The sequence below is a fragment of the Setaria italica genome, chromosome III, assembly GCF_000263155.2.
Source record: "Setaria italica strain Yugu1 chromosome III, Setaria_italica_v2.0, whole genome shotgun sequence".
Classification (NCBI taxonomy): Eukaryota; Viridiplantae; Streptophyta; class Magnoliopsida; order Poales; family Poaceae; genus Setaria; species Setaria italica.
Window position 1 is genome coordinate 10,824,691 of NC_028452.1, and position 24,029 is coordinate 10,848,719.

Here is a 24,029-nt window from a genome sequence, read left to right on the forward strand (position 1 = left end):
AATGTAGGGATCGATGTTTATGGGAATCAGATTGAACGGATTACCACTGTGTGCTTGTGATCATGCTTGGCTGATTGCATCAACGCGGCGAGCTAGCGCAAGAAGCCTAGAACATGCGTGCAAACGGATGGTATCTCGATCTTCAAAAGATTGCTGTGGTTCCTAAAAAAAAACAAGAAGATTGTTGTGCTACTCTTTCTGCTACTCCTACTTTATAAGCCGTATAATATTTGAAATATTGGACTTAATAATTTTTTACAAAAATTAGTCGCACTATATGTATAATAATGCACCCATAAAGTTATATGAATAAATTCGTATCTTTTAGCATGGCATTGATTTATAGCAATCGATCATCAAAAATAACTCCAAGGCCGTCAATGTGGACTTATCGAGTACTATGTGTAGTATTGCAGCCGCTCAGCTCGCAGTGCCAATCTTGGTGCAGCTATCTGTATGTTTGATCCATGATTTACTGAATGACTTTTGCAGCAGGTTCGAAATCCATGATTTACTGAATGGCTTGTGCATTTCCACTCATCAAACTGAATGTTAAGAAATATCGATCACGACATAGAGATCGATCCAATGGGCTCCAGGCCCGGCTAGTAAGAGAGCATGAGCAGACTTGGGCTAGCTGGGCTTTCAAGCCTGGCTCTCGACCAAAAAGGCACATCCGCGCACACAGGTCTGAACTCTGAACAGAAGGAAACCCCCACAATAAACCCTTGCCCGCGGCCGCTGCGGCGCTTCGCCGGAGCACGAAGAGAGAGCAGCGAACCCGGCGATGGAGTACGTGGACCCCCTCACCGGCTTCCGCGTTGACGGTCGCCGCCCCAACGAGGTGACGCCCACTTCCCCTTTCCCTACCGCCCCACATCGCACGGTTCACGCGTAACCCAATCTCACTCGGCGCTGCTGCTGGACTTCGCGCAGATGCGGAAGCTCAAGGGCGAGGTCGGCGTCGTCGCGCGGGCCGACGGGTGAGTAAACCAACAGTCGAATACGATTCTGGTGGTGGTGTTTGCTTTCGATGGAATTTTGCTTATAGATGTGCGGTGCTCGCTTTTGATCGGATTTTGCCGGTGTTTGTTGCTCTGCGCAGGTCGGCGCTGTTCGAGATGGGCAATACCAGGGTCATCGCCGCTGTCTATGGTCCTCGAGAGGTGATTCCCATAGATCCCTACTCTGATTTGTGTGGTTCCGTGTGCATGTGGATAGGTCATGTGCACGGCATGTCTGAGGAAATGCTCCTTAGAGGGGATTTTCATTTACTGGTGTAGTTGTGATCTCTAGTTGAATTCTCTAAATCAACATTGCTTCGCCTTGTGTCTTTTTGAGAGAAAGTGGGAATTATATGGGAAAATTGGTTTGTTGTTTACTTTCCCTGCTATGCATAAAACATGTTTGAAAACCGTTAGGATCCATAATGGCATATGGGCAGTAGGACATGCCATGTTCATCCACAGTGAGGTATCTGGAGAACTTAGAATTATGGAAATTGAAAATTCGAATTTATCTGCGTTCTTTCCTGTTGGACTGCACACAGCACCAGGGAACCCTGTCCTGCATTATGTTTTCAGGGAGATATGTTCACTTTTCGGTGAAACTAAATGCTGTCTAATTAAAACTTCATGCTCTTGGTTTTGCTCATCCAGGTCCAGAACAAAGGTCAGCAAGTAAACAGCAAAGAGGCTTTGGTAAAGTTTCACTGCTCCAAGTGCATTCATTAGTTAGAGGTCCTCCCTTATGACCTGTTCATAAGTGAGCTCTGTATGCAGGTTCGTTGTGAGTATAGGATGGCAGAATTTAGTACAGGAGATCGGAGGAGAAAGCCAAAAGGTGACAGGTGTGTTCCTACTTGAACAATTGATTAAAAATAACAGTCCAGTCCTTCTGCATTTACGATAAAGTTTCATATTCTATCAAAACAGACTTCTGACATGGAAAAATGTATATTATTTTTCTATTTACCTAGTCAACAAGCTTCTTTTCCCTACATCTTGGGTTTTTGACATGTCTTTGTATTGTTTCTGCCTTCTGATTTGAGGGTAGTATTTTCAAAATACGATTGAATTACCTAGTAAAGGACCCTCGATCAAAGTAGTGTGACACCACCAGCCAGGTGCCCACAACTGCAGCAGATGATTGGCAATGAGATTAGTTAGTTGGTTTGTTTTGGTTCTTCAGAAGAAATTTAGCTTCTTTATTAGTCAGTTTGTTAGGCACCGAGATCAACATCAAGGGCATCTGTTATTGAATTTGGCAAGCAAAGATTTATCCCTAATTAATCTAAACCAGTAGTTCAGGGCTTCCTTGAGAGGGTGAACCTCCATCTCATTGCCTAATTCCGCACTTCTCTGCCACATCAATAACTTAAGTCATTATTAAGATCAGGAATTTTCAAGAGTCGTAACATAAGCAAATAGTGCTGCAGTATAGTTTTGTTAACTCACTTTAGTGCTTTGGAGGTGAACACCCAGTGTACAAAGTGAATTCAGGTTGCAGGAATTTACATGGCGTCTGTTTTCCCATATTACTATAGTAGTAAACTAAAGCTACAATCATCTGGCAGGCGATCAACGGAAATTTCTCTTGTTATTCGACAGACAATGGAGGCAAGCATATTAACTCATTTAATGCCACGTTCACAGGTGATATCCTTTAAGAAACTTCAGTTTTAAATGATATCAGTGCCAACTTCCAATGCTGATTATACTTGATTGCAGATTGATATATTTGTCCAAGTTCTTCAAGCTGATGGTGGTAAGTGTGCTACCTTCCTACTTTCAGATTTTTTAAGTTGCCTCCAGGCTGTATTTACTCCCAGGACCCCTCTATTATTTATTCTGAAATGGACTCTCTTTTCTTTCTGTCCTAAAATGAAGCCAAGCAACTCTACTTATTTTCCATAGACCGAGTTAATCTAGATTTATGCTCTGCATGATGAGGCAGCATGATGGAGAATGTATACCAATTCTGATGTGTGCCCTTTCTCCTTAGCCATTTAACTCAGTCATGCTATAGCATATTATTCTTTACTGCTGCATTACTCAGTCATGCTATGGTATATTGCTCTTTTTGCTTGCTTGAAATAATTTAATCATACTTTATGCTTAAAATTGATTGCTATCTGGAGCATGACAGTCATGACCATGACCTTGTGTATAACAGGAACAAGGTCAGCATGCATCAATGCTGCAACACTAGCTCTTGCAGATGCCGGGATTCCAATGCGAGACATTGTCACATCTTGTAGTGCTGGGTATCTGTGTTCTACTCCTTTGCTCGGTAAGACACAATTATTTTTTTCATATCTTTGATAAGCTAAGAATATTATGGTACAGACAGAACTCAAAATTATTCTAATGTGCTTTATCAGATCTTAATTACTTAGAAGACAGTGCTGGGGGTGCAGATGTCACAGTTGGTATTCTTGCAAAAATGGACAAAGTGACTCTTCTGCAGGTAAAAGGGTCAAGCACTCTTGTTGTTCCAACTTCTTAACTCTAGTCTGTTTGTGTGCACAACAAAATTGTACATTTCAATTTTTCTCTCTTGTGAAATACTTCTTTTGTGTGCTATCATTTTCTTATATACCTTTCGCTATCACCAAAAGGAAGCAGCTGAAAAGTTTTTTTTTCCCCCAGATGGATGCAAAATTAGCAATGGATACATTTGAAAACGTAATGGGACTTGCCATAGAAGGGTGCAAAGCAATTGCAACTTACATCCGAGAGGTACGTAACTTTTTGTTGCTCTTCCATTATTCCTGTCTGCAGTTTATTTAGCTTGTTTTCTGTTTACGTTGACTTTATTGACACATTGGAACTTCTCAATGCCCCATGAATGCCCAATGTCATATGTTGATTGGTCGCTGTCATTTTGAAACAGGTGCTGTTGGAGAACACAAAGCGGCTGGAGTGTCAGCGTGGTTAACCATAAGAGGCGAATCACATCTACCCGCTCGTGTAACATTTGAAGTCTGGACTGATCTGTGTAACACTGCATTTATATGTTTACTCGACAGAGTAGGAAGACTAGTGGCCTCAACTCATTGTGTAATGGGCTTGCTGGTTGGATGAATGGATTTGGCGCAGTGCAGTGGACAGGAAATTCCTGAGTTTCTTGTACCGAACTTCCAACGAACTTCCAAGTTGCTTAAGGTAGCTTGTTAACAAAATATAATTAATTATGATGGACAAAAGCAACCATTCGGATTTGTTTCTCCTTGACAATTTTAATTAACGGATACAAATTGAACGTGACATTGTATGCTGATTATCTCAGCGCTCGTCAGTTTGTATTGCACCCGTCTGCTCAAAGATATCAATGTCTTAATAGCAACATGTTTTTGCTCAAAATTTTGTGGATCTATAATTGTGCCAAGATACTGCCATCATTCAGATGCTGATGGGAATACGAATTTGGAATATGGAGTTGACTCGAAATGAATAAAAATGCAGCATCATGGAACGGATAGCTGGAACCATAGAACTCATCCCAAGAAAACTAGATAAACTTCCAAATTATCTAGTTCAAATAACGTGCAGAATGAATCATAGAACTCATCCCAAGAAAACTAGATAAACTTCCAAAGTAATTATCTAGTTCAAATAATGTGCTGAATATTCTGCTTTACCACCGAGTGGTTTAGCATCTCAATTCTCGACGTGGCTCGAAAGGAACTCAGAACTAGCTAAATCTTGCTTGAAGATACAAAGAGCTAAAAATACACAATTTTTGTCCTCAAACAAAGTTCAATACCAAGCGTCTAAACTTGCATAATAAATACCTTATGAGATGAACTGATAGTGATGCAATGAATTGGTGATATAGACACAAATGGGGCAGCAATTATTTGTCATTCTCTCTGAAACCGGCAAATTAGTTTTCAGCAGAAGCTGCTTGGTTGCCGACAGGGAATGCTGGTAAAGTTTCACTATTTTCTTGGGCTGGAGCATCTGCATTTGCATGCCTCATAAACTCCTCCGGGGACATGTGAGTGCCATGGCAGGCACATACTATCTTCACCTCATTTCTACCAAACTTGTATGTTACACCTGATATGGTTCTGCCATTTGGTCCAGTACCAGTGGTAGAAACCCAAGGAAGATCAGGATAGGATCCAGACCCTCCAAATTTGACATTTGGTGCGATGCCTGGCCTTATAGCAGAACCCATAAGAGGGAGCACCCTCTCAGCCTTCTTCTCATCTTCCACGTGAGCGGACGAAGAAGCACCTGCCTCTGCAAAAAAGCAAAACAAATCAGTCTCGACGGTCCATATGATCAACTGGCAAAACATTCAAACAAGCATGGATAATTTTGGAAGCAAACATAACAAATGCACACAAGCTCAATATGGAATTATCTTGCAGTATGTTTCATTTTGTATTACCAGATTATTAGCAGGCCATACATAAAGAAAAGACTGGTCCAATATCTCAAACGAGGCCATCATAATATTGTAATAAATGAGCATAATGACATGCCACCAGTATGGTCTCAACCATACCAAATGCATTGTGGAACCAAGAAGGACCCTTGGGATGGAACCAGATGTTAAATCTTCTCTAAAATGTATTTCTAAATAGACACAGGTTATATACCAATCAAGCATTTAACTCTTACTTTCTTTTGTATCGAATCTGTTTTACTGTTAACAATAAACATAAAAAAACCAAAAACACAAGGAGTTTTCTTTCCCCCTATTTGTCTGGGAAAGGAGCGCAAGCACTAACCTTGGGGTCTCTTGCCATCATCAGCTTGCTTGGAACCTGTTTGCTCAGCTTTGTCTTTTACAGTAAAAGAAGACAAAGCCTGAGGCGGAGCACCAAAAGCCCATGAACAGCTCGTTTCAAGTGTTGGTAGCTGGACTGCCGGATAACCAAAAGCAACCTGAGAGGCACTATTCATTGTCTGGACAGCTAGTCCACCGTTTGTAGGTGGCCTCAACTGCACTGGACATACCGGGTGAAAATTCGGTGCATTAGTTATGGTAGGAGGACCAGAAACCTGCGCTTGGACTTGATAAGGCACGGCCACTACATTTGATGCCTGCATAGATAATGGATTCCCAGGTGGCAGCTTTCCTGAGCTCGACTCACTTCCTGAGAAACTTGGCTGCCTCTTTCCTTGAAAACCAACGGCAGCATCATCAGCGGATCTTTTCCTATCGGATGCTTTGTTAACAACAGAGCCCTTAGCACTGTCTTCACGCTGTGCAACCAACCAAGAATTTGAACCTTCTGCTTCTGACTCTGCAACATCCTCATTTTCACCAGTTGAACCATCATCAGTACTAATTGAGATAGGTGCATTTTTCGCACCCCCGTCAGAGCTCTTACTGAATGCATCAGGCTGGTCACCAGCTGTCTGATGCTTCTTCTGAAAGCTCATCTCTTCAGAAAGCAAGTTGCAGTTACTTGAGACTGGCTTCTGTTCCTCAGAATTATTTCCATTGTTATTTGGCATCCTCCCATCTTGATACCTGGGAAGCTGAGGCTGATGGCTCACTGGTTCGGCGGATCCATCTACCACTGGAGCAGAGGAACTCCCTGGTTGTCCCCAGAAATTCCCAAATTGTGGTGCAACAGGGCTGTGCCTCTGTTTACTGTTGTGTTCTTGGTTCTCAGGGTTTGTTTGATAATACTTTCCAAAAGGAGCATCAGGAGTTTGTGAACCACCTTTGCTACTGCTTTCTTCCACTTGAGGTTCTGCTTTTGGTTCTAGAGGAGCATCTCTAGCCTTAGCCTTCCCAGATGATCCGCCCAAAGAGAGGCCCAAACTAAGCTCAAGGCCATTCTCCTCGTCCATTTCCAGTTATTGGTTAATTCTAATGATATGTATGCCTAGTTACAGACTATTTCTTCAACATACTAAGGATAGCATAGACCACACTATTGTATAGTCCTTGACATTCAAACCATCATCCTGCAATAAATACCTTGGGTAAGAGAGAGGCAGAATTTTTACGGTAACTCGATAGCTTATGGCAGGTGGAAACATAGATTAACTAAGAATCATTTACAGCATTCATATATGTTGCAAGATTTTCACAGGAAATCATGGGATTTATACAGGAAACCAAGGCCCGATGTCCTAGAATAGGAATATGTCTTATGTTTTTCGTCAGAACGCTCCTTCACACCGGGGACGGACTTAAACTGGGACTTGGGGCTTCATCAACATATTTGGAAAATAAACCCCATCGCACCAGGGGCGGATCCAGTATAGTACATGGGTGTACATATTATTATTTTTTTTTTGCAAAGAATCGGAGTTAGGGAAATACATGCGTACAGATCCGAATAAAATTGGCTTACATTAGGGTTTGGGGAGCTCGATTTCGCCAGCGGGAAGGGAAGGGAAATGAATGGAAGGGCGTACCTAGTGGATACTCATCGCCGGCGCTGGGCCCGACGAAGAGGATGGCGCCGCTCACCCAGTAATCGCCGCCGACTCGCCGAGAGAGAGAGAGAGAGAGAGAGAGAGAGAGAGAGAGAGAGAGGCTTGCCCCCTTGCCGTCGTCAGCTACCTGGGGTAACAGCGAGTCGACCTCTAGATTTCGAGTAGAGACTGGCTCGGCTCGGCTGGGACCTGGGACTGGGAGAGGGAAGGCACACCGTCAATGGCAGAACCGCGCAAACCAGCGAAGGCCAAGAAGAAAGAGGAAAGGCAGCGGTTGGAATTGGGTAAAACAGGAAGAAAGTTCATATGACCTCTCAAAGTACGATAAGTCTAATTTTTTTTCTCTAACCCAAAATTTTCGGTCTCCATTAATTTTTAAAATTTCGTATTTCGCAACACGATTTTAACAGCCGACTTCAGCTTACAGTACCATATTTGATATCTGATGGTAAATCGGATCGCATTGATATTCAGGAGGTACTCTAAATACTTTTTTTTTGAAAAATATGAATTTCTACTATTTTTTTTTAAAAAAATAAAAACAATGACAGCTGGTCAAAAGCGTCCCCGTTCGACAAGCTGCCGCTCCTCCATCCCCTGGATCATCTTCTCTCGAAGTAGTAAGCTGCTTGAGGTTGATGTTGAATTAATCCTTTCGCCACCGCTGATGGAGGGGTAGATCTTGATCGGTACAGTGTTAGCGCCACTACTTGAGCAATGGGATTTCGCCAATAGAGCTTGAGGGAAACGCATTAGGAACCATATCTTCCTTAACGGTGCCGATGAGGTCGACCCAAACCTCTTCATTGTCAAGAACCTCGACAACACATTGCTCTAGAAGAAGATGATCGGGGTGCGCGATTGATGTGGCGTCATGTAGGGTAAATTCGTCATCAAAACTGCACAGAGCTGTGGGGATCGAATGGTTAAAAAAAACTAGGGGGAGGGGATGAAAAATTTGTCGTTTCTATTGTTGCTAAAAGTTGATCTCGATGGATCTTGTTCCAAATATGAAAGGAAAGGGAGGTAGGATGACTAAAGTGCTTTTAGCTCCCTCATGTGTCTGCTCCTGCATAGGCCTTGGGAGAGGATAATAATCAGGTTTAAAATCAACAATTAAAGGAGCAGAAAATGATTATAAATAATTTCTATCTAGAATAACTATGGATTTGCTTAACAATGATATTAATCGCACTTATTCAACGTGTAGGAAAAATCCCATCGCCTAATGAGGTATATAAGACTAAGGTGGTATGCTGACCACCTATAGATACCACCCTATAGATAGTTACCACATATTTGATAAGTTTTACAGACAGAATTCAATAGCCTCACCTAAATTTACCATAGCTTAAATTAGTCAAGGCAACAAAAAAACACCTTTAATTTGACATAAGTTAATCACCTTCAAACACATGTCTAATCTTAATTGTGGCAACTTTTGACAGCCAGCCAAATATGCTAAGATGCAACAACCCGTTTTGTTGAGCTGTAGCTTTTAATAGCAATCTCATAATTAAAAGATATACAAGAAATGACTGTAGCTTTATTTCCCTTCATATAAGGTTTTTTTTCCAAAGTGTAATGCAATTATGTCAAATTGTCAAAAAAAATTTGGTAATTTTGAATTTAGTGTGTCGAAATTTTGATTTTGATTTCGTATGGTTCATTAGAGCGCAAACAAAACAACACCGGAAAGTTGTGCAACAGTCATTCTAATTTGTCTTAAGGTGTCGCTTAGGTCTTTAAAGAGTGTAATGCGCAGACCACCCTTAAACTTGTGATCTAGTATTATACAGATCCGTCAACTTTTAAAAAAAAATATTCAAGTCGTTAAACTTATCAGATGTATCATCTAGGTCCAAAGTTTCTAAAATAGCGCTAGATGGTGGTGTGTCACATCAGTGTGGACATCTTATATTGACGAGTCCAAACTTCATGACACATTTTTAGTACTTTGGATTGGATGATACATTTTAATAAATTTATGAATCTTTATCTGGAGTTTTCAAGTTTGTGGGTCTCTAAAACTTCATGACATGTTCAATGACTGTTCGTGCATTTCACATGTCTCTGAATTTGTCGTGAGATGCCACTTTAGTCTCTAAACTATTATTTTGCAGCTTCTTATCCTGAACTTGCTAAGGCCTCGTCTGGAACGTAGGAAGAATGGAGGAAAAGTACAGGAAACTCATTTCATAGAAATTATCTTCTCTCTCACCGTTTGGAACAAAGGAATTGGCACAAAACTTTCCAAAGGAATGGCAACTGCACCTGTACTTTTGGAGGAATGAGAAAATGAGCTCTGAGCTCATGGGAAACTTTCCCACGGAAGCTGGCGGGCACTCTCCCTCCCTAATCATGCTTTATCTAGCCTTGTGCATTAGCAATGCATGGTATCATCAAAGTTGTCACAAACATCCATGGCCATACGAAGTCATAACCATCCCATGTTGCTTAGTTATAAAAGAATTAATATTGCAAGTATAATAGTAAGCATCTATCAATTAGTTGATTGTTAATATATTAATATCAGTTTACGGTTCCTACATTCCTTTATTCATGTGTTTTGGATTCTTGAGTTCCAAACATCTCTTCATATTTTCTTCCTGTGTTTTTCATTCCTATGTTTTGCAACCTCATTCCTATCCACATTTCTATGTTTTGCAACCTCATTCCTATACCTTTCCTGTATTTCTACTCATTCCTTTGCTTTCCATTCCTACGTTCCAAATAGGCCCTAAGTGGTTAATTCGAGATCTAAACATTGCATATTAGTACATGTTGATCATCCTACTCGGCATCTAGAAGGTGTCGGCCCTACCTGCCAGGAGTTGCTCAATGAGAGACAAGATAGATGGGTCGTTGTCACGTGGTTGCTAGCATGCCACATGAACAGTTACACACTGATTAGCAAAATTTTGACCTCAGGTAACACCTTTTTTAATTCAAGTAATTAAGAACGTGGAACTGCAATTTAATAATTCAGGGACCTATGTGACACTCCTAAACAAGTTTAGAGAACGCCGATACATAGAATAAACGGTTTATGGTCAATATAATCTGCAGCCCGATCATATATTCTCAGGAACGTACGTCAAAGCAGCAAATAGATAAGTTTCAGCATTGGTTACAAACTTGCTATCAATTTTTCTTTTATTAAACCTTTCTTTGCTCTCAAATCTCGACAAATCTCCTGGATGAACAACTTGCATCAAAAACATACAGAAGCTACATCAAAATCAAACAGCTAGGTTTTCTTCTTGAATTCATTAGGAGGGCTCTCCAGTTTGCCGCTATCGTCAGGAGCTGTATCCACTTCATCCAGATTTCTGAACCCAAGCTCTGACATGTCTTGCTTCGCCATCAAGTTTCTGAGGAAGATAAATTCAGAGATTTAGCACGACACATGGAAACGATGCATTGAAATCTTAAATATAAAGAGCAGCAGCAAACAGAAAAAGAAGAAGCAAAAAGTGTAATCTTGTTATGGACCAGCAAACATTTTAATGCTAAGTGCACCTAGTTATGAGCTCAGATGCTGAATTTCAAAAATCAAAGTTGGTGAAACTCGGAGAGACAGAGAGAGTCCTCTCTCATACTTGCCAATTCCCTTGCTGATCAACTAAGAGCTCACCCCAGGACTAGTAAGAATTTCGAAGATAAAACAACAAAACACTATCTCAAAACAATCAGTACAGCACCAAAACGTGCCCTAAAAGTAGTAGCTGCATGCCCACTTGTGGTTGGCATACTGATTGATTCACTCAATCACCAAACACTGACGACGATATGGCACACTGCACATGTGTTGCATCCAAGGATGCAAACAAAGGAACATGCTGGGAGGCCAAACTAGGTTGTCAAAGGCTAAGGTCCTGTTTGGATGGACTAAAAGTAGAGGACTAAAGTTTAGTCCTAGGTGTGATTATGGGCTAAACATGGACTAATGGGATCTAACCACCAATTAGCCACTATCAGTGAAATTAGTTCAGCAATTAGTCCATATTTAACCATGATTAGTCCATGTCAAATTCCAGGACTAAAAATTAGTCCTGACATCCATATGGGGCCTAATGTAGCCATAACAGTTACTTCCCTCAACAACTGAAAATGGATCAGAACATGATGTAGCTTGAATATGTGCCCAAAAAATAACATATTTGCCAGTCATGTTAAAATGTTTTTTGTCAAAAAAGAAATGAATACTGAAAGCATTTATGGTTGTAGGACAGAGAATTAATTCCAAGCAATAAGGCAACTATCCAGAAACTTGATAGTTACTGATACTTTGACTCCAATCCATACATATTAATATGTTTGCACAGCTTATTGGGACATTAATTTTATAGTTTTATCCTGTAAGCATAAAACTTAATTGTCGCTAGGTTTGGCAAATTATTGATATGCCAAGAAATGAAGTTACGTATCTATATCATGATAACTTTTACAGCTTTAAATTTAGCATGTAGATAATAAGAACTAAGCCTACTAACCTCTCCATCCGACATTCCAGATACTTCTTTGAGAACTGTCGACATTTTTCAGACTGAAATCCTGTAGATTTCAGGCAGGCAAGATAATCTTTCTTCTCCTGTTTGAACAGTCACCACTCACATAACAAGCATACAATGACAGTGGTAATTGATAAAGAGAGTCTTCAGCATTACCAAGTCACACTCATGTAAGTGATCCAATGGGAATACACCTTTTTCAGGAGGTACAGGCCTGACCCCTCTATTTCCACCAAAAGCACCACCTGTGACAATTCAGATTGTTATTCAGATCTTCATATTAATATAATCCTGCAATTTTGGAATAACAGCAAGGGAATGAGGAAATGTCACTCTAAAAACTTGTAACAGATGCCTAATGCAAACAAAAACAATGAATACTAGATAGGAAGAAAGATTAGGTGGTCAGCCTTCCTTACCGGCACTCATTTGTCAAAAAGTTAGTCTTTCGATCAGGAGCAGTCAGGAGCAAAGGCTTCCAAGAATAAGGTCGAATGTCTAGCAATCGTGTGGCCAATGCTTGAAACTGCAACAACACAATAAAGACACAGGTCAACCATACTAGTAGCATGTGTGCCATTTGTACGGTACATTTGGCAAGGACAACATAGCCGGTAAGTGGAGTATACTAGTACCATGTTTACTCATTCAAAACACACTGTCGGATGATAAGACAACTAGACAACCTTTCAGTGACAACCAAAATATTGACAAGTATCACAACAATAGAATAGTCAATACATGCATTTTGGACTAAGTAAATAGTCTGGAAGTTGCTACAACAAACAACCACCACCGGATGCATGAAGCTCTGAAGATGCATTTAAGTTTTAACAACTGAAACCATCCATGGAGATAGGACCAAATTTAAAACAAGGAGTAGCCAGAGATCGGAACATACAAATGCATCCAGCTAGGGATCCACAAAAGTAGCAATGTGGGTGCACGAGTGTCTGTGATCTAGCAAACAAATAAGAATAAACTATTATGCCGGATGATATGCGTGCGTTATGAATCGAAGGCAAATCGTTGGTCACCCATATAACAGATTGAAAATTAGGCATACAGGTTCAATACAATTAGTTCGAAAGCTTCATATGATATTGGTCTTGCATTCACAAATCGACAAGAAAATAGATCTATTACGAATCGATCCAAACTGGACAGAAGCCTAATCTGCGATCGGCGAGAGACTGAGAACAGAACAACACCTCACGGCAGCGCCTGGGGCCTGTGACTGTGAGAATGCGCGGCGGCGCGGCAGCGAGGGTCTCTCCGCCCGTAGGGAGGGGAGGCCGCTCCCCGCCCAACTCCGCGATACTCCCGTGCCGTCACGCCCACGCGTCGCGTGGCTGAGCGTGAGGCTGATGCGCGACGGCAAAGCCGCCCCCCACGCCTCGACGCCGTCGGCCGTCGCCGCTCGCGCTCGGTGCTGCTGCCACCGTGAGGGTTGGGAGGGAGCCGCGTTCAGTGGAGGTGTGATGGGCTGGGCTGGTGTCTGGTGACGGGAGGAATGTGTGTGTAGGCTGAGCCTTCGGAGTTTTTGGGCCTCTTGTGGACTTTTACGGCTTTTGCTCCTCACCAACCAAAGAAGAAGGTACTGAGTTTGGCCCAAATACAGTTGCTGACATTTTCGAACGTGTCTCTTGGACTCGCTTGCCATAGGGAGCAATCCTAGCAAATGCTTTGCAGTCGTATAAATCGTACCCTTCCCATCGCGCATCAAACCCTAAACCCCCCTTGCTCTCTTGTCGCGCCGCCGCCATGTCGCCGCCGACGCCACAGAAGCCACACCCGGTGCCCCGTGAGACGGTGGCCGGCGCCGTCGCTTCACTGACCAAGTGGATGAAGAAGCGCGCCGAGGAGGCGCCCCCCAACCTCCTCGCCGACGAGCGTGACGACCTCGTCATCGTCCAGCTCTCGCTCCGCCGCGTCCCCGCCTCGCCGACCACCAGGCCGCGCCTACTCCCGCTCCCGCACCCCGTCGTCGGGCACGACGGCGCCTCCGTCTGCGTCATCTCCGACGACCGCCCCAACTCGCGGTCCCCGCCCGCCTCCGACCTCCTCGATGCGTCCAAGTCGCTCCACCGCCTCCCCGTCTCCGAGGTCATCCCGCTCTCCACCCTCCGCACGGACTACCGCCCGTACGAGTCGCGCCGCCGCCTCGCCGCCTCCCACGACCTCTTCATCGCCGACCGCGGCATCCTCCCGCTGCTGCCGCGCGTCCTCGGGAAGGCGTTCTACTCCACCAAGAAGGCTCCGATCGGGGTCGATTTCACCCGCGTCGGGTGGCCGGAGCAGGTCCGCAAGGTGCTGGGCTCCGCTTTTCTGTACCTGCGAACGGGGACCTGCTCGGGGATCAAAGTGGGTAGGCTGGATATGGATGAAGAAGAGATCGTGGAGAATGTGATGGCTGCGGTGGAGGCAGCTGTGGAAAAGGTGCCAAAGAAGTGGGCCAACGTTAGGGCGCTGCATCTGAAGGCTGTGGATTCAGTTGCCCTGCCAATTTACCAGGTTGTGCCGGAGTTGGGTATGAAGATTGAGGTGCCTGGGGATGTTGAATCTGGGGAGGTCATTGATACTGTGGAATTGGAGACTAGGGAGAAGAAGACTGACAAGAAGAAGGCGCTGATGGATGCTGAAGCCAATGGTGATGAGGGAGTTGCCAATGAGAGTGGCAAGAGGAAGAGGAATAAGAAGGATCAGATCAAGAATATTGAGATGCAGGGAGAAGTTCAGGTGGAAACAGAGAAAAAGAAGTGGAGGAAGAGTGTTGTGGTTTCTGTCGATGAGGAGAAGAAGGTTGGCAAGAAGGGTAAAGATAAGGGCAAGCGTGATTTGGAAAATGAGATGGAAGAACCCAGTATAGGCAATAAGAAGAATAAGAAAGGAAAGATTGAGGAGGGGAAGAAAAAGAAGAGCATGAAGGGTGATGAAGTCTGCGTAGATGAGAGCCTGGAAGACAAGAAGAGCAAGGGGAAGAAATTGGATGGCAAGATCAAGAAGACAAGGAGAGGGTAAGACTGTAAGAGTATGGTTACAGTTGATATTATTGCTGGAAATGCCTGTTCTGCATTGAGGCCAGTTGCAGACTCCAAAAATTGATGAACTGGGTTAGTCATTATCTGGAAGAATCATCTTCTGTCCAGGTTCCATGTTGTACGGGTAGGTTTGACTTGAGAAGATGGCCTATCAGTTGTACCGCAGAATGCTATCACGTTTGACCTCACAGAGGTTTCTTCTGAAGTTTCTTCAGGTTTTGTTAGCTTAGTAGCTCAAGCCTCTGGGTTATAAGAGTGGCGAGACTGTTTCTGGCTAAGCTATGTACCCCATTCAAATCGTAACAGTTTTGTGTCCATCTGAGATACTTGTGTTGCCCTGGCTTCTTTGAATTATCTCGTGTGAGTTGTGACCTATCTTCTTAGTACATTAGGCAGCATTATTTGCATAATCGACTTATGTACTTTCTCCTAGCATGTCACCATTATCCAGATTTTACACAACACAACTATGTTGTTCATTCACTGAACCAATATTGTTGCTTCACACAGCGTATATGATGAATATTTTCACTTTGTTGGGCTGCATGCCTACATCCATTTGAATACGTCGTGGTTAAGATCCAGGATCCTAGACAAGTGTTAGTTCATTCATGCGCTGCCAAGGAGAAACTTCACATATACTTGATCTTAGACGAGTTAGTTCATTCGTGCTGTACATCCTGCCAAGAAAAACCAATGCATATACTCCCAAATCATCTCTAGTTGTATACTGGAATGACAATCTTTGGATACTATTATCTGACTTATTCTCTGTTTGCAAATCCATTTTCTCATCCCGGCAATGTACTTTTTTCATGCAAAATCTGATTAACCATTTTGGTGCGAGCATCATAAGCATTCAGCTTTGTCGAATCTCTCCCTCTCTCAGAATTGATCATAAATTTTCCCTAACATTCTGGAATGTTTGCATTTCATTCTGTCTGGTGGTGTATCTGACCACCTGAATATGACGCTCCTTTGAGACGTCAGTAAGGTGAGCAAGGTTCCATCTTTAGTGTCCTCCATATCTGGAGTAGCTGTAATTGGAACCACAAATCTTGCAGTCATGATCAATTGCTTTCAGTGTTTGATAGCCGGCTTAGCACCTGGACTGAGCGAGTTACTTGATGAGTGGTGATGCTTTCTTTTATCACTGAATTTTAGATGCCAAGCTTCGCCGCCCAAGAGCGGGGTCAAACGGTCCAGCTCGACGGCGCGCGACGTCCTCGCGTCGCGCCATCTCTGGCAGCCTTGGCCTGGGGCTGCCACCCGTCCAATACAATACAGCTACCTGGCTCTAATCTATGCTCTGCGCCGATCTTGGAGGCGACGTGCGAGCCAAGCGGCCAGCCCTCCCCACGCGCGAGAAGCCACGGCTGCCGGCGGTCAGGATAAGCTCAGAGCCTCAGAGGCAATGACGGTGGCGCGGGCCCCGCCCGTCGACCTCGCCCGGCCGCGATTGGCGGGCGGCGGCCTCGCGTTCCGGAAAGGCTGGGGCGCAGCCGCGCAGTGCAGCCAGCACGCGGCCCCCACGCGTGGCGTGCCACGGCTCGCAGCCGCGCGAGCCCCCACGCGGCGCCCATGCGCGGGTCCTCTCGTGTGGTCGCCCTGGCGCGCGTCACCGGTCACCCACCGGATAAGCCCATTTGCCCATTCCATCCCTCAGATCCCGCCGCTCCTTTTTGATTCGCGCAGCCGCGCCTCTTCTCACGTTTCCGTTTGGAAGCCTGAGGTGCTGCTTTGAGCCTTTGACGGCTTGACGCCACCCCAGATCGTCTGGGAGTCTCGAGGTAACTGCCCGGCGGGTTTCCGAGCAGCGTCCAGGGAGCTCCTTCCCGCTTCTCTGGGAGAGGTACAGTGGCCTTATTTCCTGTACCGTTGTACGTGCGATTTGGCATGCGCCTCAACTGTTTGTCGAAATGCCTATCAGCCTGTGTGTGAGCGAGAGAAGATTCTGTCTAGGAGTTTGAGTTAGGACGCTCCTTGTTTCGATCTCGTCTGCTCACCTGGATTCTTTCTTGTAAAGCTGCGAGCAAGCTTTCGTCTCCTTTGATCCAGGAATTAAAGGTTAATTGGTCGGGCCGTCGTAGCTGGTAATGTTTTCCTTAGTCTTGTTCACAAGCAAGAGCTCCATGAAACCTTATCCTTTTGAGGCTGTCAGGCGCTGGAAGGCGTAGCTATGCTAGCAATGCGCGTCGTTTTTGTTAGTTTAAACAACGCCGTACATTCTAGATTTTTCACAGCGCCACACATTGTTCAGCATTTGGTTGCCTGTAGTAGACTTCATGCAGAGCCTTGTTGGCTCTGTAGATGGTACTGAGCTCTTGACGTGGTTTTTTTTCTTTTGTTAGGTAAAAAATGTATCATCGGGGGTGATGCATCTACCTGGAACATAGATGGAGGACTATTTTACACGCTTCCTGAACCTTGGTTGGCAGTTAAGACAATACTTGACAGAATTGATAGGTACTAACTTGAGCTTGTATCTCTTAGAGTCTTAGTTAACGAAACCAACTGGGATTTGGGCATGCTGATTTCAGTGCTCATATGGGTCGTGTTTCTTTTGCTGTTTCTGAAGTACAAGGTTCTAATTACAGGGTTCCTATTTTTCTTTCCTTGATTTATATGGAGCAATTAGTTCTATTCTAGATGTAATATCATTTTGAGAGACACAGCACCTTTTCTTTTTGGAGGCAATATGGCCTGACTTTCAGAGGCTGTGCTTGATCGCCACTAAAAGAAACAGATGCTTCTCGGAACTGGGAGAAACCTGAAAATGGGTGTTTTTCTTTATTTTTATGTGTTTGTCGTTTATCTTGGCAGAAAATTTGCTCGGGTACATTGATTGGATTCCTCAACGTCTTGAAGTACAATTCTCTGCTAGCCATGGAGGATCATTGCCTAGCGCCACAGGACATACTCATGAAGGGGCATATGCATTATCTGTTAGTAATGCTACTACGGAAAAGCAGTCTGCAAATGGAATATCTGATGGCACAATTCTCAGAAAAGGATTTTCCAGTATTTATCAAAGGTTCAGTTTTCTTATAGCTTCATCAGTCAGTAAGCTGATTCAGAGAAATTTAACACTGACATGTGTTTTTGTCTTGTATCTCATATTCACTTTGCAACTATTTGTGTTGTCAGATCATATGGCAGGCCTTCCTATCTTTTGCATGGCTTCAGGGTGGTAAGAAGATTGGCATTCCGTGTACGAGATCAGTGGAGTCTGTTTTCAAGTGAAATACATGCGAAACTAACCAGGTTAGTTAACGCTTTCTCTGTTCAGACTTCTATGTTTTACTTGGGTGTGTTCTTATGCACCTGTTGCACCTTACAGTTCGATGAATCAAAAGTCTATGGAGGGTGACCCAGTTTTGTTTGCTCTAATTAGTTCTCAAATATGTCATTTTTATCACAGGGTCTTACATCGTTTCTGGACAACACTAAAGGGATCTTGTGAAGATATAGGATGGTTGCAAAGAACTCGAGCATCTCTTTGTTCAGTTGATGGCACAGGTCGCTTCACGGAGATTTTGCATGAAATCAGGTGATTTTTTTTGTGCCCAGTTTTGGTGAGCTCTGTACAAGGATATTACCACGTTTCTTTTTTGCAGAATGCATTTATAGCATTGCTTTCAAATATTGTTGTGTGAAAATTATGACCACACCGATTAAGGTGACCTGAAAGTGAATCAGTACCAAGAATGACCAACAATACTAAAAGCTGCTTTATGTTTCAGAAATGGTCTGCACTGCCTGCCCGATACACTGGTTTACCTATTTATTCCTGGTGAGACATCATTATCAATGTAACAAGTTTTTGCAAATGACCCTTAAATGCCATTGCTTACAAATCGTCTCATCTGTACTCCTTTATGCAGGCCTTTTTAGCAACCACAGTCCACTTTACTTCACCAATACGAAAAGATTCTTTTCGAAAATGGGATTGGCTTGCCATATTGCAAAAATTCATAGCGAGGTAATTGAGCTGAAGGCTCACATGCAAGTCGTTTCCCCCTAGTATGTCTAGCATAGGTTTCACTCTCATTTCGTATTATGTCCTGAAGCACCAGCTGCTTGTGCTACTTTTCCTACTGTTATTCCTTGTATTTACATTTTGCTTTGTCTAGGCATCTGTTGAGAAAAATGCGTGGGAACTGAAACAATACATCGAGGAGCTCTACTGGGGATCTGGTAAGCAAGTTTTGCTCCTTGGTCATAGCAAAGGTGGAGTTGATGCAGCTGCAGCTCTTTCCTTGTACTGGTCTGAGCTCAAAGGCAAAGTTGCCGGCCTAGCATTGGTTCAGAGCCCATATGGTGGCACCCCGGTCGCCTCTGATATCCTTCGAGAAGGCCAGATTGCTGATAAGGAGACAAGAAGGATCATGGAGCTCATCGTATGCAGACTAATCAAGGTCCTCATCATGAACTGTTACTCAGTCAAATCCGTTGTTTCTCTTTTTATTGAAAGGGCAGGGGCACTGCCAATCACAAGATAGCAAACAGGAGAAATCCATTGTTTGCAAATTGTTCATTCACAGTCTCATCCATTTCAGAGTATTGCAGGGTGACATGAGGGCCTTGGAGGACCTAACATACGCCAAGAGAAAGGACTTCATCTCCAAGCACAAACTCCCCGTCGATGAGCTGCCGATCATCTCCTTCCATACCGAAGCTAGCACTGCACCAACAGTGCTCGCGACACTAACCCGCGTGGCCCAAGCCGAGCTCCTGCCATGGCTCCCCGTGCCACGGTTCTTCCTGTCAGCATCAGAGTTCGTCGAGTCCATGCTCGCCTCTCTGAAGGTCCCCGTGGTCGCGCCCGTGTCGGCGGCGATGGCTTTCACAGCGCTTCACCTGCGGCTGCGGTACGGCGAGAGTAGCGACGGGCTGGTGACCCGGCGCGACGCCGAGGTGCCCGGTTCGGTGGTGGTGAGGCCTGAGAGGAGGCTGGACCACGCGTGGATGGTGTACTCCACGCTGAAGAAGGGCAGCGCTGAGGCTGATGCAAGCGAGATGTGCGAGGCTCTGCTGGCCATGCTCGTTGAGATTGGCAAGAACAAGAAATCATGCTGACCATCTTCTCATCCGGAGCTCTGGATGGTTGGTTTGCTTATGCAAAAATGTTTGTGCCTGAAGTCTACGTCCAGTGTCATGAACTGAAACTTACTGCAGCACTAACGTCACACAGAGGGAGACTACAGCGAATGATAGAATATTATAGCCTTTACAGGAAATAGTGAAAATTAGATTGTACTTTACTTTGTTGGAAGCAAATACAGCTTGGCAATATGCCATTTTGTTGACTTTTGACGAACAATATGCTCTTTCGGGATGAATTATGTTCTTTTTCTAAAGATAAATGTATTATTGTCTTCACAGTTCACATTTTAATTTAATATTTTCCCCCTATCGATTTATGATACATCTAATACCCTTAGATCATTCAATTGCCTCTTCTTCTTCTTTGAGTACACTGTTGCCGAGTAATTTCACCCATAATAAACACACGAGCATGGCAGTGGCTGATCTCAGGATACACGTATTCGTTATCCCTTTGCTGATTCCGCGTTCGCTCTTAGGTCACGTAAAGTAACAAGTGCTGGGTCCCCAAGATAGTAAACAAGGGGGCCCGGTGTCAGTGTCACTCTCTCGTCTCCTCCAGGCTTCCGCCCCTAAACCCTCATCAAAACCGCTGCTCGACGAATATTTCCATTTCTACCCTTTCCTGGCTCGCCTCCACCCGCCGCCGCCGTCGTCGCCGCAGCCATGGCGTCGCGGCGCTACCTTCTCCGCCTCCTCTCGACCCGCCTCGTCCCTCAGAGATCTCAAACCCTCACACCGGTCTCGATCGCGACCCGGACCCTAGCCTCTTTGTCGGAGCCCCTCGGAAACCCAGCTCCACGCGCCCTCGCCTCCCCCCGGCTCTACTACCCCTCGCGCTGCCACTTCGCGACCCGCTCCTCCGGCGACGAGGACGACGACGAAGACGAAGACGAAGACGAAGAAGGGCACTACGACGACGACGGGAGCGAGGGGGAGTGGGGGGAGGAGGATGAGGCGGTGGCGGCGAAGAAACCGAGCGGGAAGACAGAGGAGGAGATGGTAGCGGAGGCGGCGGAGATCGGGTACAAGGTGGTGGGCCCTCTCGGGCCCGACGAGAAACCCTTCAAGCCCTACGAGCCCGTCTTCGCCGTCGTACAGGTCTGCTCCATTTGACCCTAGTCTTTCGATTTGGAGGTTGGGGGTTGGATCTAGTGTGTGATTGCGTGTTCTTGTTTCTACCTGCAGATTGGCTCTCATCAATTCAAGGTGAGCAATGGTGACTCCATCTTTACGGAGAGGTTGAAGTTCTGTGATGTAAATGACAAGGTAAGAGCGGGACCTCGATGGCAATCTATTTCTCTTTTAACTTTTGATCGTGTTGTTTCATGAATCATTTTCAAATAGTCTGACTTGGAGCAGATAATGCTGCTATGCATTACACAATGATATTTAGAAATTTGTACTGCACGAACATGTAATGTGAATCCCAATGTTATAACTCTGTTTATCTGTTAGTGCTTTGGTCCATTGAAATTTTAATCCAATTTTTGTTGAGAATTTGGGAACCTTGCCTTATAGGTTTATGTTGTTTATTCTGTCTGCGGAATTTTCTTTTTAGGCTAACCTTTTCCTTTCAATTCCAAAGCAGCATTGAATTTTTAGCATCTTGAGTCGTTCTGATTGGTGATTAAGAAAGATTACCATTCTAGCCTTCTTTTAGTTAGGTATAGCACATCTCTGCCTGATTTTCATGCTAATGTTATTTTGTGTATCATGCCTATTGTAATTCTAGCAACCAGCATAGATCTCTGCTTGTTATCCTGTATATTTCATTCTACTGATGGTTTGCTGTTGGTGCTGTTGCCTGCATGACTTTGAGCAGCTGGTTTTAAACCGAGTTCTCATGCTTGGTTCACAAACTCAAACAGTTATTGGGAGGCCAATTCTTTCTGAAGCTACTGTTCACGCTGTTGTTGAAGAGCATGTAAGATGGATATTTAGTTCTTTAACTCCACTCTTTTGTTGCTACAACCTTGTTCACTACAATGAACCTTAAGAAGTGATTTTTAAACTCATCAACACATGTCTGTAAGTATATCCACTTTATTAGTGGAATTGTGGTCTGCAAAATACGTGTCCGGCTCCAGCCCTTTTTATCGATCTATACAGATTTCAGATTTATTGGAACATATTTGTTTTAATAATTTGACTGGTATGCATGCCTTCCTACTTATTGAGTGACGACCTAGTTACACCAGCTGGTTTGATGCGGTTGAGCTATCATAGCTTATAGTAGTTTAGCCATATTGGCAGATTTCCTTGTTTGGTTATAACTTAGTCGTCCACAATTTGTACTCATTTTCTAATGTCTGTGCTTTGATCCCACCATGTTTCGATGATTGTTATTTTTAGCATCCTTGTTTTGTAGTCCTAAGGCACCTTTAGGTGTATGTTTACAAAAGTGATAAAATCTTGTTGTGCATCTACTCAACATCAACTAAATTTATGAGTTACTGGTTGATATGCGCTGAGGACCACCTATTTGATCTATTGATGGCCACATTGGACTGCATGGTTCTTATGCTTGTACCTTGAATCACGTCTGATGGTTTTGCACAACAATAGTTTAGATTTTTGCTGTCGTAATATGTTCTTCAGACATCTAGAGACAGTGTTTTACTGTTAAAGATGTGATTATGCAAAAAGAAAAATCTCTCTGTCAACACATCTTGGTGTTAGGTAGAGTTCATTTTGATTTTATTGGTCCTTACTATATATATTGTAGGATAGATTTGAGTTTAATTTCTCTTGATTATCTTCAGGCCCTAGACGCAAAAGTGATCGTATTCAAGAAGAAACGGCGAAAAAATTACCGCCGAACAAAGGGCCACCGTCAGGTAAATTCATGTTGTTGTAGTTTTACTATACACTGTTCTTTTTGGGTATTTGCCTCACCTGCGAGGAATCCTGTAGTTCTTACTGTACGTTGTAACCATTTTCCAGGAATTGACAAAACTTAGAATAACCAACATTGAAGGAATAGATAAGCCAGAGACCGTTGCTGTTGCTGCCTAAGTTCAGGTTGAAGAAGGAAGGAACAGTGCCTTTTGTTTATGTCAGCAATGCCCAGGCAATCTTAAGGCTGGTTTTAGAAGTTCAGTCAGATCTTGATAGCTGATACGAGTGTAATGCCACTTCTTTTCTTGTTAATTCCAAACGTGAAGTGAAAGATAAAACTGTCTCGGCATTCAGACTTCGGCACAGTATCTGACAACATGGCAATGTACCGAGCAGTTTGGGTGCTCTGGAGTCTGGAGTGGATCGGCTGTTGTAGTTTACAGTGATGCCGGTTTTTCATTTTTGGTTAGCTCTTGCTGCACACATGCTTTACAAATGTGTTCTGATTCATCGGTGCCATGTAATAATGAAAGTGCAATGCTTCATTTCTGTCTGGTTCGGGGTTGGAAACTGAAACCCTAAGCGCTGCTTATGCAAATGTAGCTGCGGATCTTACGCTTACGTTCTTGATATCGTGGGAGGATTTGCAGCTTGCAAGTAACCTCATACTTTTCATGCTAGCTACCCAAGCTTTCTGTGACTGGGCTTTCCGGCTTTCATTCGGGCGAGCAAAGCTGCAGATGCATCAACTGGAAGTGCCCGGTTCAATTTGATGGGATCACTCGAAGGGAGACGCAGGAGCCCTGCACTTTTGTTGTGCTCTGATGCTAATATGAACTTGGTTGCTGTGTCGGAGTTATCTATAACTCATAACCGGATATCATCATTCATCCAGCTCCTCCACCAGTTCTGCTAGATTCATCTGGTTGAAGTTGCTGTTATGTTGTCGTCGCACTAGCTTTGGAAACGAGAGAAAAAAAAGCAAAAGGTTTCGTGGGTCCTTATTGGGCACGAGCTAATCGTTCGCCTCCTGTCACATTCTATGTTAGTATTATACTACTCGTATACGCTCCTTGCTCGAATATTTTTTGTAGTCTTTGTTGTCCCCTCATGTT

At 43.9% G+C, this 24,029-nt stretch overlaps 6 protein-coding genes across 6 annotated transcripts; 4 read left to right on the plus strand and 2 right to left on the minus strand.

Moving 5' to 3' along the window:
- The first annotated feature begins 698 nt into the window (after positions 1-698).
- LOC101786816 (exosome complex component RRP41 homolog) lies at positions 699-4,270 on the plus strand. Its single transcript, XM_004961193.3, has 11 exons — positions 699-844; positions 937-983; positions 1,106-1,166; positions 1,659-1,700; positions 1,782-1,849; positions 2,576-2,654; positions 2,730-2,766; positions 3,175-3,291; positions 3,383-3,468; positions 3,651-3,740; positions 3,895-4,270. The coding sequence occupies exons 1-11, from the start codon at positions 788-790 to the stop codon at positions 3,937-3,939; spliced, it is 729 nt and encodes a 242-aa protein (XP_004961250.1). The 5' UTR covers positions 699-787; the 3' UTR covers positions 3,940-4,270.
- A 285-nt stretch (positions 4,271-4,555) lies between these two features.
- On the minus strand, positions 4,556-7,691 carry LOC101752668 (ninja-family protein 8). Its single transcript, XM_004961195.3, has 3 exons — positions 7,392-7,691; positions 5,744-6,935; positions 4,556-5,249 (listed from the first exon to the last, which is right to left on the minus strand). Exons 2-3 carry the CDS (start codon positions 6,816-6,818, stop codon positions 4,888-4,890), a joined length of 1,437 nt encoding a protein of 478 aa, XP_004961252.1. The 5' UTR covers positions 6,819-6,935; positions 7,392-7,691; the 3' UTR covers positions 4,556-4,887.
- Positions 7,692-10,471: 2,780 nt separating this feature from the next.
- On the minus strand, positions 10,472-13,429 carry LOC101753361 (cytochrome c oxidase assembly protein COX19). Its single transcript, XM_004961196.2, has 5 exons — positions 13,138-13,429; positions 12,346-12,452; positions 12,083-12,171; positions 11,909-12,006; positions 10,472-10,786 (listed from the first exon to the last, which is right to left on the minus strand). The coding sequence occupies exons 2-5, from the start codon at positions 12,353-12,355 to the stop codon at positions 10,663-10,665; spliced, it is 321 nt and encodes a 106-aa protein (XP_004961253.1). The 5' UTR covers positions 12,356-12,452; positions 13,138-13,429; the 3' UTR covers positions 10,472-10,662.
- Positions 13,430-13,643: 214 nt separating this feature from the next.
- LOC101753768 (ribosomal L1 domain-containing protein 1) lies at positions 13,644-15,428 on the plus strand. The gene has a single exon (XM_004961197.3). It carries the CDS (start codon positions 13,691-13,693, stop codon positions 14,945-14,947), a length of 1,257 nt encoding a protein of 418 aa, XP_004961254.1. The 5' UTR covers positions 13,644-13,690; the 3' UTR covers positions 14,948-15,428.
- Positions 15,429-16,192: 764 nt separating this feature from the next.
- On the plus strand, positions 16,193-20,382 carry LOC101754169. Its single transcript, XM_004961198.3, has 9 exons — positions 16,193-16,819; positions 17,319-17,433; positions 17,791-18,001; positions 18,115-18,231; positions 18,389-18,517; positions 18,711-18,760; positions 18,852-18,949; positions 19,101-19,385; positions 19,537-20,382. The coding sequence occupies exons 2-9, from the start codon at positions 17,364-17,366 to the stop codon at positions 20,044-20,046; spliced, it is 1,470 nt and encodes a 489-aa protein (XP_004961255.1). The 5' UTR covers positions 16,193-16,819; positions 17,319-17,363; the 3' UTR covers positions 20,047-20,382.
- Positions 20,383-20,677: 295 nt separating this feature from the next.
- Positions 20,678-23,463, plus strand: LOC101754562 (50S ribosomal protein L21, mitochondrial). Its single transcript, XM_004961199.3, has 5 exons — positions 20,678-21,174; positions 21,262-21,342; positions 21,899-22,000; positions 22,839-22,913; positions 23,020-23,463. Exons 1-5 carry the CDS (start codon positions 20,740-20,742, stop codon positions 23,089-23,091), a joined length of 765 nt encoding a protein of 254 aa, XP_004961256.1. The 5' UTR covers positions 20,678-20,739; the 3' UTR covers positions 23,092-23,463.
- Positions 23,464-24,029: the final 566 nt, after the last annotated feature.